General features: G+C 42.9%; 1 protein-coding gene across 1 annotated transcript in view; it reads left to right on the top strand.

The window, feature by feature from the left end:
- Window positions 1-321: 321 nt before the first annotated feature.
- LOC111963484 (actin-histidine N-methyltransferase) overlaps window positions 322-16,946 on the top strand; it is a 52,025-nt gene continuing 35,400 nt past the window's right edge. Inside the window, exons 1-7 of the mRNA XM_070443428.1 lie at window positions 322-421; window positions 4,182-4,319; window positions 10,936-11,066; window positions 11,261-11,353; window positions 12,860-13,008; window positions 13,712-13,788; window positions 13,893-14,157. Coding sequence (XP_070299529.1) covers window positions 4,258-4,319; window positions 10,936-11,066; window positions 11,261-11,353; window positions 12,860-13,008; window positions 13,712-13,788; window positions 13,893-14,157 — 777 coding nt within the window. The 5' untranslated portion in view covers window positions 322-421; window positions 4,182-4,257. The remainder of the gene's footprint in view (window positions 422-4,181; window positions 4,320-10,935; window positions 11,067-11,260; window positions 11,354-12,859; window positions 13,009-13,711; window positions 13,789-13,892; window positions 14,158-16,946) is intronic.

Below are 16,946 nucleotides of genomic sequence, written 5' to 3' on the forward strand. Positions count from 1 at the left end.
TCAATGGTGTTTGTTCTTCACTGGTTGCCCTTTTCTTGTGGCAACAGGTCACAAATCTGCTGTGATTGCACACTGTGGTACTTCACCTAATAGATATGGGAGTTTATCAAAATTGAATTTGTTTTTGAATTCTTTGTGGGTTCTTCTTGACCAATCCGTACGAAGAACCGGTCAAAAATGTGCCAATAGCAGAGAAATGAAGAAGAGCACACTTTCCAACAACCAATACAAATCAAGAACGGTAACATTGTTTACGTGGGTGTAGAACGTTTGTGATCCAATCAAATCGTTAGAAAAAATATGTTACATTCGTGGCTCGCCCAAATCAACATCCATGTTAGGTTTTGCTCCCCTACCTTGTGCAAGAGACTTGAATTCCAGTTTGACAGGAGAGGAACTAGCTACTGTACTCAATTACAAGGTAACTTAGTTTATAAAGCAAGTTATGTGCAATTATGTGCATGCAATTACTGTTTGATATTACTAATCATTCTGCTTTCCATTTAGCTAAAGCTTTACCTGTCATTCCTGCATTGCGGCGCGAACGTCGCTTTCATATTTGCGAGCCAAGCTAGCTGGTTAGCTAACTAGCAAGTGTGTGTTATAATTTTGCCTTTCAAAAACACTATTGTTGCTGGTTGTTTCCCAATTCTATATACTAACTAGTGAGAGACCTTAACGTACTAGTTTGATAATCACATTCTACGATATGTTTCTTGGACAAGGGAAATGAATGGGCTCGTCTGCTACAGTACACTGCAAAACCACGACTGTTAGCCAGTTTGATGGCGTGATTCAGTTGGCTCGCTAGATAGCTTGACAGACCTAGCTGAAAAGCTAGCTAGTTCAGTTGGACTGGGAAGCTATTTTAAAGTGATCTGTTGCCAGTAAGTGTCACCTGCTTTCTAGCTATCCTGCTAGCTAACTAGTACAGTGGAATTGATTAGCTAGTTTTAAGCAACAAGCTTCCTTGTGGGAAGTCAGGATGAATAAAGCCCTTTTTTAAAATAATGTTCAACAATCCTTCTATAGCAAGGTAACATCTTGGGGGGATAATTCGAACATGTTGGATTGGTGGACAGCTTGTTACCATGGTTACTCCATGGCTCTCAAGTCTGAAAGAAGTTGCTGTAAAAAAAATGCAAGTCTCTACAAGGCAGAATGTTGAATAGAGTGATATTTAAACCAGTGGAGGCTCCTCAGAAGAGTAAGGGGAGGACCATCCTATTGAAACATTTAGAAAGTTATCCTTTTTTAGATACAGCTGTACTATACATTCACGTCACCAAATAACTGATTAAAACACTGTTTTGCAACGAGGACAACAATTTTACCCAGAGGACACTATTTTCTGTCCTACTCTGGGTACATCGACTTCAATACAAAACCTAGGAGGCTCATGATTCTCACACCCTTCCATAGACTTGCACAGTAATTATGATGTCCTCCAACCTATCAGAGCTCTTGCAGCATAAACTGACATGTTGTCCATCCAATCAAAGGATCAGAGAATACAGCTAGCACTGCAGTGCATAAAATGTGGTGAGTAGTTGACTCAAAGAGAGAAAGGCCAGTTTTGAACAAATTAATTTCTTCAAAAATTAAGTTGAAGCAGCAGAAAGAGAGCTCCATATTTCATTATTTTTTTTCACTTACTTAGCTAGCTAATTTAGCCTAATCAAACACCCGGCTCAAACAGAGAGGAATGATATTTATGTTAGCTAGCTGGCTAAGGCTAACCAACACACCTTGATAGCTAGCTGGCTAAGGCTAACCAACACACCTTGATAGCTAGCTGGCTAAAGGCTAACCAACACACCTTGATAGCTAGCTGGCTAAGGCTAACCAACACACCTTGATAGCTAGCTGGCTAAGGCTAACCAACACACCTGATAGCTAGCTGGCTAAGGCTACCAACAACACTGATAGCTAGCTGGCTAAGGCTAACCAACACACCTTGATAGCTAGCTGGCTAAGGCTAACCAACACACCCTGATAGCTAGCTGGCTAAGGCTAACCAACACACCTTGATTACTCCAATTTGTCTCTTGACCTGTGCACCTCCGTTATAAGCTTTAATTTGTAGGCTAGGTTGTAGCAACCCCACAGTACACCCGGAAAGCATTCAGACCCCTTCCCTTATTCCACAGTTTGTTACGTTACAGCCTTATTCTAAAATTGATTAATTTTACAAAATTCCTCATCAATCTACACACAATACCCCATAATAACAAAGCGAAAACAGGTTTTTAAAAATGTTTGCTAATTTATTAAACAAGAAATTGTAAATACCTTATTTACATAAGTATTCAGACCCTTTGCTACGAGACTCGAAATTGAGCTCAGGTGCATCCTGTTTCCATTGATCATCCTTTCTACAACTTGATTGGAGTTCACCTGTGGTAAATTCAATTGATTGGACATGATTTGGGAAGGCACACACCTGTCTATATAAGGTCCCACAGTTGACAGTGCATGTCAGAGCAAAAACGACCTCATGGCTTGGAAGGAATTGTCCGTCGGGCTGCGAGACAGGATTGTGTCGAGGCACACATCTGGGGAAGGGTACACAACAAATGTCTGCAGCATGGTCCCCAAGAACACAATGGTCTCCTTCATTCTTAAATGGAGAAGGGCCTTGGTCAGGGAGGTAACCAAGAACCCGATGGCCACTCTGACAGAGCTCCAGAGTTACTCTCTGGAGATGGGAGAACCTTCCAGAAGAACAACCATCTCTGCAGCACTCCACCAGTCAGGCCTTTATGGTAGGGAGGCCAGAGGGAAGCCACTCCTCAGTAAAAACTCCACTTGGAGTTTTCCAAAAGGCACCTAAAGGACTCTGACCATGAGAAACAAGATTCTTTACTAAGTACTTTGTCGAAGCACCTTTGGCAGCGATTACAGTCTCCAAAGGATAAACATAAACAAAATAGAGCTAATCACAGGCAAAATCCTAGAGCAGAACTTGGTTGTCTGCTTTCTAACAGACACTGGGAGACATTCACCTTTCAACAGGACACTAACCAACTGTATGTTAGTTGTGTAGATCCAGCCAAATGGAGGGTCTGACAACAATCAATAAATGTTGATTTTTAGAGTGAACTATCACCCCTCCATTTTGTGACTTACAGTAGGGTAGTTTAGGGTTTGGAACTTTGATTCACTGATGCCTCATTTGGTCTGGTTGGTCCTAATGGATGCATACTTGATTGTGTTGGTGGAGGATTCTTGGCAGCCTTTCAAACAGTCTCAAGGGCCAGAGCTAGTGAACAATAACATGGCATGCTATTGGCCAAAACCACTGAAAGGGGGTCAAAGCCTTTGTCCATTTGAGTGGAAGAAGAGGGTTGGAGTTTAGCCTGCACACTGTTTAACTGGGATCTGAATGTCACATTTAGGCTGTCCCAAATCCCTGACACCAACACTGATGTTTCATATCACCCAAGTGATTCCTTTCTACAACACCTTTATAAACTCAGCAACAAAAAAAAAAGTCCCTTTTTCAGGACCCTGTCTTTCAAAGATAATTCGTAAAAATCCAAATATCTTCATTGTAAAGGGTTTAAACACCGTTTCCCATGCTTGTTCAATGAACCATAAACAATCAATGAACATGCACCTGTGGAATGGTCGTTAAGACACTAACAGCTTACAGACGGTGGGCAATTAAGGTCACAGTTATGAAAACTTAGGACACTAAAGAGGCCGTTATACTGACTCCGTAAAACACCAAAAGAAAGATGCCCAGGGTCCCTGCTCATCTGTATGAACGTGCCTTAGGCATGCTGCAAGGTGGCATGAGAACTGCAGATGTGGCCAGGGCAATAAATTACAATGTCCATACTGTGAGACGCCTAAGACAGCGCTACAGGGAGACAGGACGGGCAGCTGATCGTCCTCGCAGTGGCAGATCACGTGTAACAACACCTGCACAGGATCGGTACATCCGAACCTCACACCTGCAGGACAGGTACAGGATGGCAACAACAACTGCCCGAGTTACACCAGGAACGCACAATCCCTCCATCAGTGCTCAGACTGTCCGCAATAGGCTGAGAGAGGCTGGACTGAGGGCTTGTAGGCCTGTTGTAAGGCAGGTCCTCACCAGACATCATCGACAACAACGTCGCCTATGGGCACAAAGTGCTCTTTACTGACGAGTCGCGGTTTTGTCTCACCAGGGGTGATGGTCGGATTCGAGGAATGAGCGTGTCTGGGACCTGTTGGATGAGAGGGTGAGGGCCGTTCCCCCCAGAAATGTCCGGGAACTTGCAGGTGCCTTGGTGGAAGAGTGGGGTAACATCTCACAGCAAGAACTGGTAAATCTGGTGCAGTCCATGAGGAAGAGATGCACTGCAGTACTTAATGCAGCTAGTGGCCACACCAGATACTGTTACTTTTGATTTTCACCCCCCCTTTGTTCAGGGACACATGTGACTAACAGAAATGGAATGTCTGTGGAACTTGTTCAGTTTATGTCTCAGTTGTTGAATCTTGTTATGTTCGTACAAATATTTACACATGTTAAGTTTACTGAAAATAAACGCAGTTGACAATGAGAGGACGTTTCTTTTTTTGCTGAGTTTATATGTTTGTTGGTCAGTCCCTGAATGCTGTTGAATGATTAAAAGCCTCCCATTCTCTGTTGTCACCCCCCAGCCACTGTTGTCAGTCAGCATGACTGACTGAGGTAGGACGTCACACCACGTATCTACCAAAGTGATTCCTGTAAGACGTTACCTTTGCATTAGAGTTTTGATTTATAATCTCAGTGTATGTAACTACTACATGTGTGTTGTTAAAAGGATTTAGGAGACTCCCATTCTCTATTCTCACTCCTCCAGCCACTGTTGTCAGCCTATAGCCTGAATGTTAAGAACAGGAAGACAGCATAACGGCAGGCCGTCACACGGTGCTGTGACACATCTGTCCTCCTTGGCCCTGCACCTAGCTCTTGGCGAGGCCATAGGGTCCATCTCAAATGGCACCCTGTTCTCTATATAGTGCACTACTTTTGACCAGGGCCCATAGGACCGTTTGGAATACACCCATAAACATACAGGCAGCTGTCCCACTGTGTCTTATTTATCCCCCGTTTCCTGGTTACCTGGAATAAGCCTAACTTGTGTGGCAGCATCAACTGTATTTCAACTGGCACATGTATACAGTGGTGCTGCTGTGTCTGTGAAAGGCAGGCACACTCGGTGCCCATTTATTTCCCTTCAGAGCAGATGTGCTGTTGGAAAGTGAAGTTTCTTGCTGCCAAAAATGACTTTGAACTGTTGTGATGGTGGTTGAGTCTCGGATTTCTTGGGCTTTTGCGAGGAGCTGCAAGAAGGGCAGTTGACAATGTGAGAGCGAGAGAGGGAGGATGAGGGGGGGATATCAGAGGAGGCTGGTGGCATGCGCTATAGGAGGACGGGCTCATTGTAATTGCTGGAATAGATTCAATGGAATGGAGGCAAATGTGGTTTTCATATGTTGATGTTTGATACCGTTCCATTTATTCCATTCCAGTCTTTACAATGAGCCCGTCCTCCTATAGTTCCTCCCACCAGCCTCCTCTGAGAGGAATTCGGTTTAAAAGGTGACAGAGAAAGTGAAGAGAGAGCGAGAGAGGAAGTTAGGGTGAGTGAGTAGAGAAGGCTGGACTTGAGAGGGTGAGTAGAGAGACGGAGCGAGGCAGCTGCAGAGGGGAATGATGAATAAACATGACTCCTAAAATGTCCACATATGTAATGCTAGCTGAACTTTGACACTACTACCATGGCTATTTAAAGCAATCATTATGCCAATGTGAAGGACATAGCAGTCTAATACTGTAAAAAAAAGACTACCTTTTGATGTTTCATTTTACAAAATAATAAGTTTCATTCACCTGAGGGCAGTTCCATGGTAATGGATTTACGCTGAGAGTCAGATTTTTCACTTTAAAATGTATGCCAAAGAAAAACCATTTGATTTCAGTTTAACAAACCATACAACTCTATGCACAATGACTACTTTTAACAATTTGCTCATTTGCCAACAACACATTTACTGGAAGAACTGTACAGATACAAAGTTATTTTTATTTACTGTGTAAATTGTTTGTCGTTTGTGCATAGAGGTGTGTGGTTTGTTAAACTTTGAAATGAATGTTTTTTGCGTACATTTCAAAGTGAAAAATCTGAATCTCAGCGTAAATTGGAATCGGTGTCCTGCAATTCTACACATTTTGCCATGCTTATGTGTGTTTATGCTATCTGAGTGACTAAAACATTAGAACAAAATCAATAGGGGCACCATGCCATGATATTTGGGGAATTTTAGATTCACCCTGACCGTCTATTTTTTATTTTGGTGATTGTTAGTCCTCAAAAAGAATCTTATTTAAAAAATACATTGCCCCATTATCTTGTCTACATATTTTATATCTGGTTGTAGTTGTTTTAAGTTTACACTGAATTTTTTAATTTTTAATTGCAGTGTTGGTGCGCCACTGCTTAATGCATAAAAGGGAAACACTGATTGGGTTTATATCATTCATTGATAAGTCCAAAAATGTATGTAGTTAGTACAGATTGGCCCTTTAGTGATAAATATTGACAGCGATTACGAAATACAGGTTTTAGGAGCACCAGAATTTTTTTTTTAAAGATTGAGATATAGTCTAAATTGGGCCTACATAGCTGTGTTTACACAGGCAGCCCAATTCTGATATTTTTTCCACTAATTGGTCTTTTGACCAATCAGACCAGCTCTGAAAAATATCTGATGTGAAAAGATCTGATGTGATTGGTAAAAAGACCAATTAGTGGGAAAAAAGATCAGAATTGTCTGCGTGTGTAAATGCAGACTATGAATCCTAGCTACTTTTGATGCTCATCTCCTGAAGAAGCTCTCCCTTGTCCTTTCTTTCTGTGCCACCACGTTTGCATACTACTGAGGCTGCGGGAAAGTGAAGAAATCCTTACAAAAATCCTTAATCCCAAATTAAAAATTCCAGGTAGCACAGCAAAATATGTAGGCACATATGCCCTGAAAATGGTAGCATTGTAGAGCCCGGTACATTGTCAGTTTACTAGAGTAGGCCTGTCACATTGGACCACAGGCATTGTACTTTAGTTTCTCTCTCTGTGTGACACCATGTTTATTTCTACTGACTGCTTGAGGCTGTGTTAATCTGGCAAAGGCACAGGTTACCATGGCAAGAGCTTTTACTGGTATTCTTTTACATGAGATGCTCATCTCGCTCACTACTAGACTGAAAACTAAGTAGAACATTCTAGAATGTTTACACTCTCAAATATTCACTGTAAAACAATTAACACCCACAAATTATTATTTATTAACTGGTTCCACAGCTTTTTTGTTTACTCAACTTTTCAGTCCAAGTGTTACCTGAACAAAAAAATAAAATGTTGCCCCAAATTTATCTCCAATTTGAACATTTTGGCCAAAATTCTGTCAATTTAAAATACTATGTTTGCTCAACTTGTCTCATTGTTGGTTCAGCTATAAATTATTATTTGGGCATCTTAACTAAAAATATCTGTGCAACTGTTTACATGCACATAAACTGTGCTTTTAACATAGTGTTTTCAACGTACATATTTGACACATGTTAACATACATGATTACATTGTGCATGTTCATTTATACAGTCATTATTCAACATGTCCACACCTGGGATTTGAACTCACAACCTCTTGGTTCATGGCATTCTGACCTTCCTGCTACGCCACCACGTCTGTGTCATTATCAATTAATCTGACTTTTCTCTCATCATTCATTTGATTTATTATTTAAGCATTTGAGGTTTTTCTGTATAATTGTCTACTGTTGGTGGAGCATATTATTATGTTTTAATATTACTCCTTAATCAGTTTTCTAAATATTTATTTTAGTGTATTTTTAACAGAGCTGATATTTACTTTGAAGTGCAAACTGAAGTCTTTGACACAGACTAGGTGGTGTCGCAGGAAGATTGGAATGTGGTGAACCAATAGGTTGGGAGTTAAAATCCCAGTTAAGAACATGTTGAATAATAATGACTGTATAAATGAACATAATCAAGTTTCAATCAATCAAGTTTATTTTATATAGCCCTTCGTACATCAGCTAATATGTACAATGTAATCATTTATGTTAACGTGTGTCAAATATGTACGCTGAAAACATGTTAAAGGTGTGTATGTTGTGGTGTAACTAGTTCCACCGCATAAAAAGTAAATAAAATATACATTTCTAATTGAATGAACATATGAGACAGTTTGTGAAAAGAAATCATTTTAAGTGATTGAATTTTTGCCTACGTTTTCTCATGTTGGAGCTAAGTTTGGGACAACTAAAAATGTTAAGTTCAGATAACACTTTGACTGATAAGTTGAGTGTAATTTTTTTGTTTTTTAAATAAAAGGCTGTGGAACCAGTTAGTTGAAACAACTTTATTTTATTTTTTACAGTGTTGGTTAAGCATCTAGAATTTAGATTCCCCAGTACAACAGGCGGGGACAGTAGTGCATAGCCTGCTCCACACTTGCATAAGGACTAGGTTATCAGCCAAGAACTGCTGGTACACAATTTTAGCCCAATTCCCTTATCATCAATCAGCATATGAAAAATTGTTAATCAGAATGACATGGCAGAATAGTATAATTATTCATTCAGTTTTCTCAGGAAAGGCTTGTTGACCTGCAGAAACACAAACAATGGGCATACAGGATACATACTGGATACTTGGCTAATATCATAGTAGTCTGTTATGATGTAATGCCCTCTCAGTTGAAGTATTAAAGCACAGTTAAATGTTTTCTCTTGAGAAATCTGTGTATGATTTCCATATGGGTACCTGTTCTTCCCCTTAACTATCAAGAGTAGATGTGGGATCGATATTGAGCCAATATGAACAAAAATATCCTCTTGTTTTACATGCCCAGCCAACCACTATGCTTTGAAGCTTCAACATTAAAGGGATGCTTTGGGATTTTGGCAATGAGGATACCATTTTTATGTCTCTGTTTCTAGTATGAAGGAAGTTAGAGGTAGTTTCGTGAGCCAATGCTAACTAGCGTTAGCACAATGTCTGGATGTACTAGTATACCAAAATCCCTAAATATCCCTTTAACTCTGAAGGCATTGGCCCAGTTTAGATTTTGCAGTGTCTTGTGCCCTCTAGTGGCCATTGTATGTAGATACAACTTTTGTTTGCGCTCACGAGGGCTGGGAATGGAACGCTTACCCTATTTTGTTGCCTGGGTCTTTAATTAGGACACACCGGAGCATGTTTTTATTGGAAAAGTTCATGTAGTTTGTCCCTCCCTGCTTCAGTTCTTTTTTTCGCCTGTGAATACGACCTGCACAAAAAACCTGTGGTTTGTTTTGATTAAGAAATGTGTGATTTTTGTCATGTTTCTTCTCTTCCTGTCTCTCTCAAGAATCCACTTTAGATGAGTGATTGACTTAGTGTTGTCTGTCTCTCCTCCTCCCCACCTCCTGCTCCCTGACTTAGTGCTGTTTGTCTCTCCTCCCCACCTCCTGCTCCCTGACTTAGTGCTGTTTGTCTCTCCTCCCCACCTCCTGCTCCCTGACTTAGTGCTGTCTGTCTCTCCTCCTCCCCACCTCCTCCCTGACTTAGTGCCTTCTTTTAATTTCTCTCCTCCCACCTCCTGCTCCCTGACTTAGTGCTGTCTGTCTCTCCTCCTCCCACCTCCTGCTCCCTGACTTAGTGCTGTTGTCTCTCCTCCCCACCTCCTGCTCCCTGACTTAGTGCTTGTCTTTCCCTCCCCACCTCCTGCTCCCTGACTTAGTGCTGTCTGTCTCTCCTCCTCCCCACCTCCTCCCTGACTTAGTGCTTCTTTCTCTCCTCCCCACCTCCTGCTCCCTGACTTAGTGCTGTCTGTCTTCTCCTCCCCACCTCTGCTCCCTGACTTAGTGCTGTTGTCTCTCCTCCCACCTCCTGCTCCCTGACTTAGTGCTGTCTTCTCTCCTCCCCACCTCCTGCTCCCTGACTTAGTGCTGTCTGTCTCTCCTCCCACCTACTGCTCCTGACTTAGTGCTTCTTTCTCTCCTCCCCACCTCCTGCTCCCTGACTTAGTGCTTCTGTCTCTCCTCCCCACTCCTGCTCCCTGACTTAGTGCTGTCTGTCTCTCCTCCCCACCTCCTGCCCCTGACTTAGTGCTGTCTGTCTCTCCTCCCCACCTACTGCTCCTGACTTAGTGCTGTCTGTCTCTCCCTCCCCACCTCTGCTCCCTGACTTAGTGCTTCTGTCTCCCTCCCAGGCCTGCTCTGACCAGCTACTTAGTGTTGTCTGTCCTCCTCAGCCTGCTCTACTATCTCGACTGTATGTGTTGCTGTCTCTCCTCGCTAGCCCCTGCTGCTGACGGCAGCGTGACTTAGTGTTGTCTGTCTCTCCTGCGCGCTCGCGCGAGCAGTGCTGTCTCTGCTGCAGCCGGTTACGTCGACTTAGTGTTGTCTGTGCTCTCGCTCCTCCAGCCGCTGCTCTAGCCAGTCTGACTTAGTGGTTGTCTGTCCTCGCCTCCGCACCGCTTGCCGATCTACCAGAGTGACTTAGTGTTGTCTGTGCATCCGCGCTCTGCTCGCACTACTAGATTTCGTCTGCTTCCTGAGCCCGTGAGCTGACTTTAGTGTTGTCTGTCTCGCATCCCGCCTAGGCTCTGACCAGCTGACTTAGTGTTGTCTGTCTCTCTCGCCCAGCCGCTGGCTCTGACGCAGCTGACTTAGTGTTGTCTGTTCTCCTCCTCAGCCCTGCTCTGACCAGCTGACTTAGTGTTGTCTGTCTCTCCTCCCCAGCCCTGCTCTGACCAGCTGACTTAGTGTTGTCTGTCTCTCCTCCTCAGCCCTGCTCTGACCAGCTGACTTAGTGTTGTCTGTCTCTCCTCCCCAGCCCTGCTCTGACCAGCTGACTTAGTGCTGTCTGTCTCTCCTCCTCAGCCCCTGCCCTCTTCTGACCAGCTGCACCATGGGAAGGAAGAGTAGAGTGAAGACTCAGAAGTCGGGGACAGGCGCCACGGCCGTGGTCTCTCCCAAAGAGATGATGAACCTAATCTCAGATCTCCTACAGAGTATGTTCCAACGCTGCGTCCCAAATGGCAACCCATTTCCGCTATACAGTGTACTACTTTTGACTAGGGCCCATAAGAATAAAAAGCATGTTCCATTGAGAGTTCTTAGGCTTGATCTGTGTCTGGGAAACAGGCTTTATGTGATTCTTGTAGCTATGTAACTTATCGTGTGATATGTATGTCTATCCCATTAGAATGCAGCAGTGCTGCCCCTTCTCCAGGGAAAGAGTGGGAGGAGTATATCCAGATACGAGGACTGGTGGAGAAGATCAGGAAGAAACAGAAAGGTAGGCTGGATCACACACACAAACCCTAATTCTAACCCTAACCCCTAAGCCTAAAATAGCCTTTTTTTTTTTAAGTGAGGTCCTCACTTCTCTGAATTTTAGTTGGTTTACAGTTCTTGTGAGGACTTCTGTTACTCACAAGCAATGTTCCCTCTAAGCTGGCGCGCACCTCCTCCGGGACTGCAGTGCAGAAGAATTATCAGCCCGCACAAAGAAGCACGAGATTGAACTTCACTCAACTTTCTAGAGTTTTCCCCGTTAGTTAACACTATCAACGTTTCCCTTTACTATGGGAATTGTGATTGAATCAACACAATATTAGCCACTTTCAATGCAATATACCGAAACAAAGCGAACAATGCAAGATATTTTGTTGTAGGCAGAACGGATCAGAGTAGGATTCTATTGCATTGACACACACGACTCGGGTCCGTTCTCTACACAGACCGGTGCACCATAACCAATCAGAGCTGCAGTAGGCCTATATGTAAATAGACCATTGCCATATACGGATCTGTGCCATTTACTTTGAACTGGACTGTGTTTACAGCATGAGCGGTCGTCAGTAGATGTGCTTGTTTTGAGATCAAAGCGGAGTCTGCATGTAGCCATGTGTGCACATTCGTACATTTGTTCATATCCTTTGCTAGTTAGTGAGTTATTAGCCCAGTTATAGATAATTTGTAGTCAGCAATGGGGGAGTGATTGCTTCCTTCAAGTGCATAAAATGTGTGCATTTCTAGCCATCTTTGAAAAGAGAGTCATATAAAGAGCTTTTGTTTGTCTTGAAGGGACAGTGTTGTATTTTGAGACAGGCTTGAATAAGCTATGTAGCCAATAGGCAGAGGGTAGCATAATTTGTCTGATTCTCTGTAATAATGTTTCATTTTATTTTGTAAAGTGGTTTCTTGCATTAAACAACACAACATTTTCAGTCACATCCTGTCTGAAGGACAAGTAAATAAATAGGTTAATGTCAAGCCCTGTACGTTTTTCCCAAAAGTCTTATAGAATGTAGATCTACGTTGAACACGTAGAAGGATAGAACAGCTATTTCCAATGTAGGCTGAATGAAAGAACAGGTTTTTTCCATGCTATGGGATGCATTTTCTCCATTGTTTTTGACGGTAGTCCACTCTGATAGGCCTTCATTATTATCAAATAGCCACAGTAGCCTACTTGACTACTGCTAAACTGTAACTTAAAGCGGGTACAGCCTGTGTTCACAGTAAACGCACGCCGGAAGTTGCACATAATTTTCACAACATTCAAGTTTTTGGCTCGGCACACCTGAGATTTGCTCAGTGCCGAAAAATGTTTTGAGGGAATATTGCTCACAAGTATAGTAAAACTTACACACACACACACACACACACACACACACACACCACACACACACACACACACACACACACACACACAGAGAGAGACACATACAGCTTGATTTGAGCCATGGTCTATATAGTTTAAATATGAATAGCTGAATCATAAGTGTCTCTCTCTCAGGTATCTCTGTGATATTTGAGGGCAGCAGAGAGGAGTTCTTCCCGGAGCTGATGGCGTGGGCTCAGGAGAGTGGAGCTTCCTGCGAGGGGGTTGAGATCGCTAACTTCGCTGGCGAGGGCTTCGGCCTCAGGGCCACTAAGGACATCAAGGTGGGTTCATACAACTGGACGGACTCTGTTCCTGGCAGTAGTTGTCATGGTGACACATCACCTGGGTCGTTTTCATTAAAGGGACATTTCACCCTGGATCTGCCACTGGCATATAGTCATTACTGTATTAACAACATTAGGTTTTTGTCATAAACATCAGAATTTTCCACACCATAAGCTAGAACAAGCTTATTTTCATTTCACTGGTAGAATCAGGAAGTTGAGACTTTCTGTGTATTTGTCTGCTCATAGTAAACCCTGAGGTGAAATTTCCCTTTTAAACCACACCGTTACGAAACGTTTTAGCATCCGAAATGAGTTTCTCATTGGACAAGTTCAGGTAGTGCCTCCCTGTTTCGATTAGTTTTCTTCCCTATGGTGTTTAGTAAGTACGACACTGGTTCCACTGTGGATAGAAGGAAACAGAAAGAGAATGACAGTTCCAGTTGGTGTTCTTGTTATTAGTAACATTTGGAAATGGCTGCCACTTACAGCTGATCGAACAAGCAGAGCTGTTCTAATGATGCCCAGGTGCTCTGTGTCTTGGTGTAAGTTTAATCAGTGATGTAACACTGTCAGAAGAGTTTAAAAGCACAATGAACACTTACATTCGATTAAGCCTGTGGTAGACTAAAATCACCGGGCCAAACTTTTCTCCCATATGATGTCAGTGTCCATTTTGACGTAACATTTGTGTTCTCAGGCAGAGGAGCTGTTTTTGTGGATCCCCAGGACGATGCTGATGACTGTGGAATCAGCCAAGAACTCTGTCCTGGGTAAGTGGAAATGTTAGGCCAATGTACTGTGATGCCATCCTACCCTTCATTGACTATAAGGCTTTTGTCCTCTGACATTTGAACCCCTCCTGCTGTGTCCTCCCCTAGGGCCCCTACACACACACACACACACACACACACNCTCCAAGCCATGGGTAATGTGACCCTGGCCCTCCACCTGCTGTGTGAGCGGGCTGACCCCTCCTCCCCCTGGCTGCCCTACATCAAGACCCTCCCTGGGGACTACGACACCCCTCTCTATTACGAGGAAGAAGAGGTACACCACCTGCTGTCCACTCAGGCCATCCAGGACGTCCTCAGCCAGTACAAGAACACTGCACGGCAGTACGCATACTTCTACAAGGTCATCCAGGTGAGTGGCAGAGAGGTACTCAGTCACACACTGGATTTCTGAAGAAACAGTCATGTTCTATCTGTTTCTGCTATTCACTACTTCTACAAAGTCATCCAGGTGAGTGGGAGTGCTCTGTCCCTACAAAGTCATCCAGGTGAGTGGGAGTGCTCTGTCCCTACAAAGTCATCCAGGTGAGTGGGAGTGCTCTGTCCCTACAAAGTCATCCAGGGTGAGTGGGATGCTCTGCCGACAAAGTCATCCAGGTGAGTGATGCTCTTTCCCTACAAAAGTCATCCAGTAGTGGAGTGGCTCTGTCCCTACAAAGTCATCCAGGTGAGTGGGAGTGCTCTGTCCCTACAAAGTCATCCAGGTGAGTGGGAGTGCTCTGTCCCTACAAAGTCATTTGGTATTTTATAGTAATAGCTGCGTTTCATTGCGTCTACAACCAAATGTTCATTCAACACTACCCTGAACAGATTGCGAAACCTTTTGAGCAGGAAGGACGCGATACTGTCTGTCTGCACAGGTTTTGCACAATATGAGGTGCTGCAGACTTTGCAAAAATTCTGAAACATGTTTGTCACGTGTATGTGAAACAAACAATCCTCTGTGTGTGTGTTTTCCATGGATAGACAGGAGCATAGATGTGTGTGTGTGTGTGTGTTTTCCATGGATAGACAGGAGCATAGATGTGTGTGTGTGTGTTTTCCATAGATAGACAGGAGTATAGATGTGTGTGTGTTTTCCATGGATAGACAGGAGTATAGATGTGTGTGTGTGTTTTCCATGGATAGACAGGAGTATAGATGTGTGTGTGTTTTCCATAGATAGACAGGAGTATAGATGTGTGTGTGTTTTCCATAGATAGACAGGAGCATAGATGTGTGTTTTCCATGGATAGACAGGAGCATAGATTTGTGTGTGTTTTCCATGAATAGACAGGAGCATAGATTTGTGTGTGTTTTTTTTTCCTTAAGTAGTCCTAGGTGGGGGTTTTCCATGGGCAGACTGAGGAGTAGAGGTGATTTCATTATTTCTGTGATGTGTTTTTGTGCCAGACAGTATTCATTGTCCCCCCCGACGATGAAACTGGGAAGGGGAATGTGGATCTGTCTCGGTCTGTCCGTTCGTATGTTAGTCACACTAGATATCTGACAGCACTGGCCCCATTTTGACGACACTTGGGTCAATGATGTGTCTTGCCATAGAGAGCCGGTATTTACAAAATTACACTGATTGGCCCGTTTCAGAGCCCAGTTCTTAGGGACGGTATGGTCAAACCCTCAGTTCTAAAGCCTGGTATGGTAAGTTGATTTATCTCCTTAAAGACTCAGCTGTAGAACATTCACCTTGAAGCCAGGTACAGAGTACCTGGGCTGGGTTCATTTGGCTCGTGTTAAAAGTCAGTCAGGAAGGACTCTTTCTCTCTCTCTCTCTCTCTCTCTCTGTTCTGTCTTTCTCTGGCCCTTCTTCCTCGTCCTTCTATCACTCCGTCTCTGCCAGTCCACCTATCTGTCAGTGTGTGGCGTGCTCCGAGGCATGCTTAGCGAGAGGGATCAGGTTTTAAGAGGTTTCCAGCTGTAGGGAGATGAGGAGAGCAGCTGCAGAATGGCCTCTTGCACCCAATTTCAGAGGGCCCGATAAGCTGCCAGTAGCATAGAAAGTGGCAGGGAACTTGTCCTTAAATACCACAGTAACCAACAGGGGGAGCTTTTTACCTCTTACAGTCTGAACCAGTGGTATTCAAACTCAGGCGGGGACCAAATGTTTTTCTGTCAGAATTTCTGGGGATCCCATTTTTTTTTCACAACAATTTCTCGCGACCCGACCCTAAATCTAATGACACAACCTTAAAATTGGTAAATTTGGATTTTTATTACATTTTCATCTCTTATCAGAATGAAAATAAACCAATAAATACATTTACTAAAAATAATGTTTTCTTCAAATGATCTTTCTGAAAAACGTTTATATATTGTTCCATACAATAATATGTACTCTTAATTTGTTGTTCCTAAAAAAAAATCATACAAATATTTTTGCCTATCCCACTGCTGTTCCCCTACAACTTTGAATATCATTGGTCTGAACTGAAGACCACTCCTGTGTGATCGGTGGATACATCCTATATAGTGCACTACTTTTGCTATTCCTTATATACTGTCGTGCACTAATTTTGACAAGGGTCCATGGGGCTCTGGTGAAAAGAAGTTAGTATATAGGAAATAGGGTGCCATTTGGGATACGGTGTTTGTAGATGTGTACTATTTACCACAATGCAACACATTGATATTTATTCACATTTCATCTTTCACAAGGTTCCCAAGCAAAATATGACTAAAATCTCAATGAGAGCAGCATAGTATTATAAAGGCTTCGTAGATATAACATTCACAATGGTTAAATGGCCAACTGTGCTTTTCTTAGGGATTGATGCCAGTACCTCTACTCTCCATAGCTATTTAGTTTGAAAGGTCCAGTTTATCTGTAGGTAGGTAGCTGGACCTTCAGTCAGGAAAACGGAGAGACAATGTGATTACATTTTATTATGAATTAAAAGAAATGCAAGACATACAGTGGGGAGAACAAGTATTTGATACACTGCCGATTTTGCAGGTTTTCCTACTTACAAAGCATGTAGAGGTCTGTCATTTTTATCATAGGTACACTTCAACTGTGAGAGACGGAATCTAAAACAAAAATCCAGAAAATCACATTGTATGATTTTTAACTAATTCCTTTGCATTTTATTGCATGACATAAGTATTTGATACATCAGAAAAGCAGAACTTAATATTTGGTACAGA

The sequence above is a fragment of the Salvelinus sp. IW2-2015 genome, linkage group LG4q.2 (assembly GCF_002910315.2).
Source record: "Salvelinus sp. IW2-2015 linkage group LG4q.2, ASM291031v2, whole genome shotgun sequence".
Lineage (NCBI taxonomy): Eukaryota > Metazoa > Chordata > Actinopteri > Salmoniformes > Salmonidae > Salvelinus > Salvelinus sp. IW2-2015.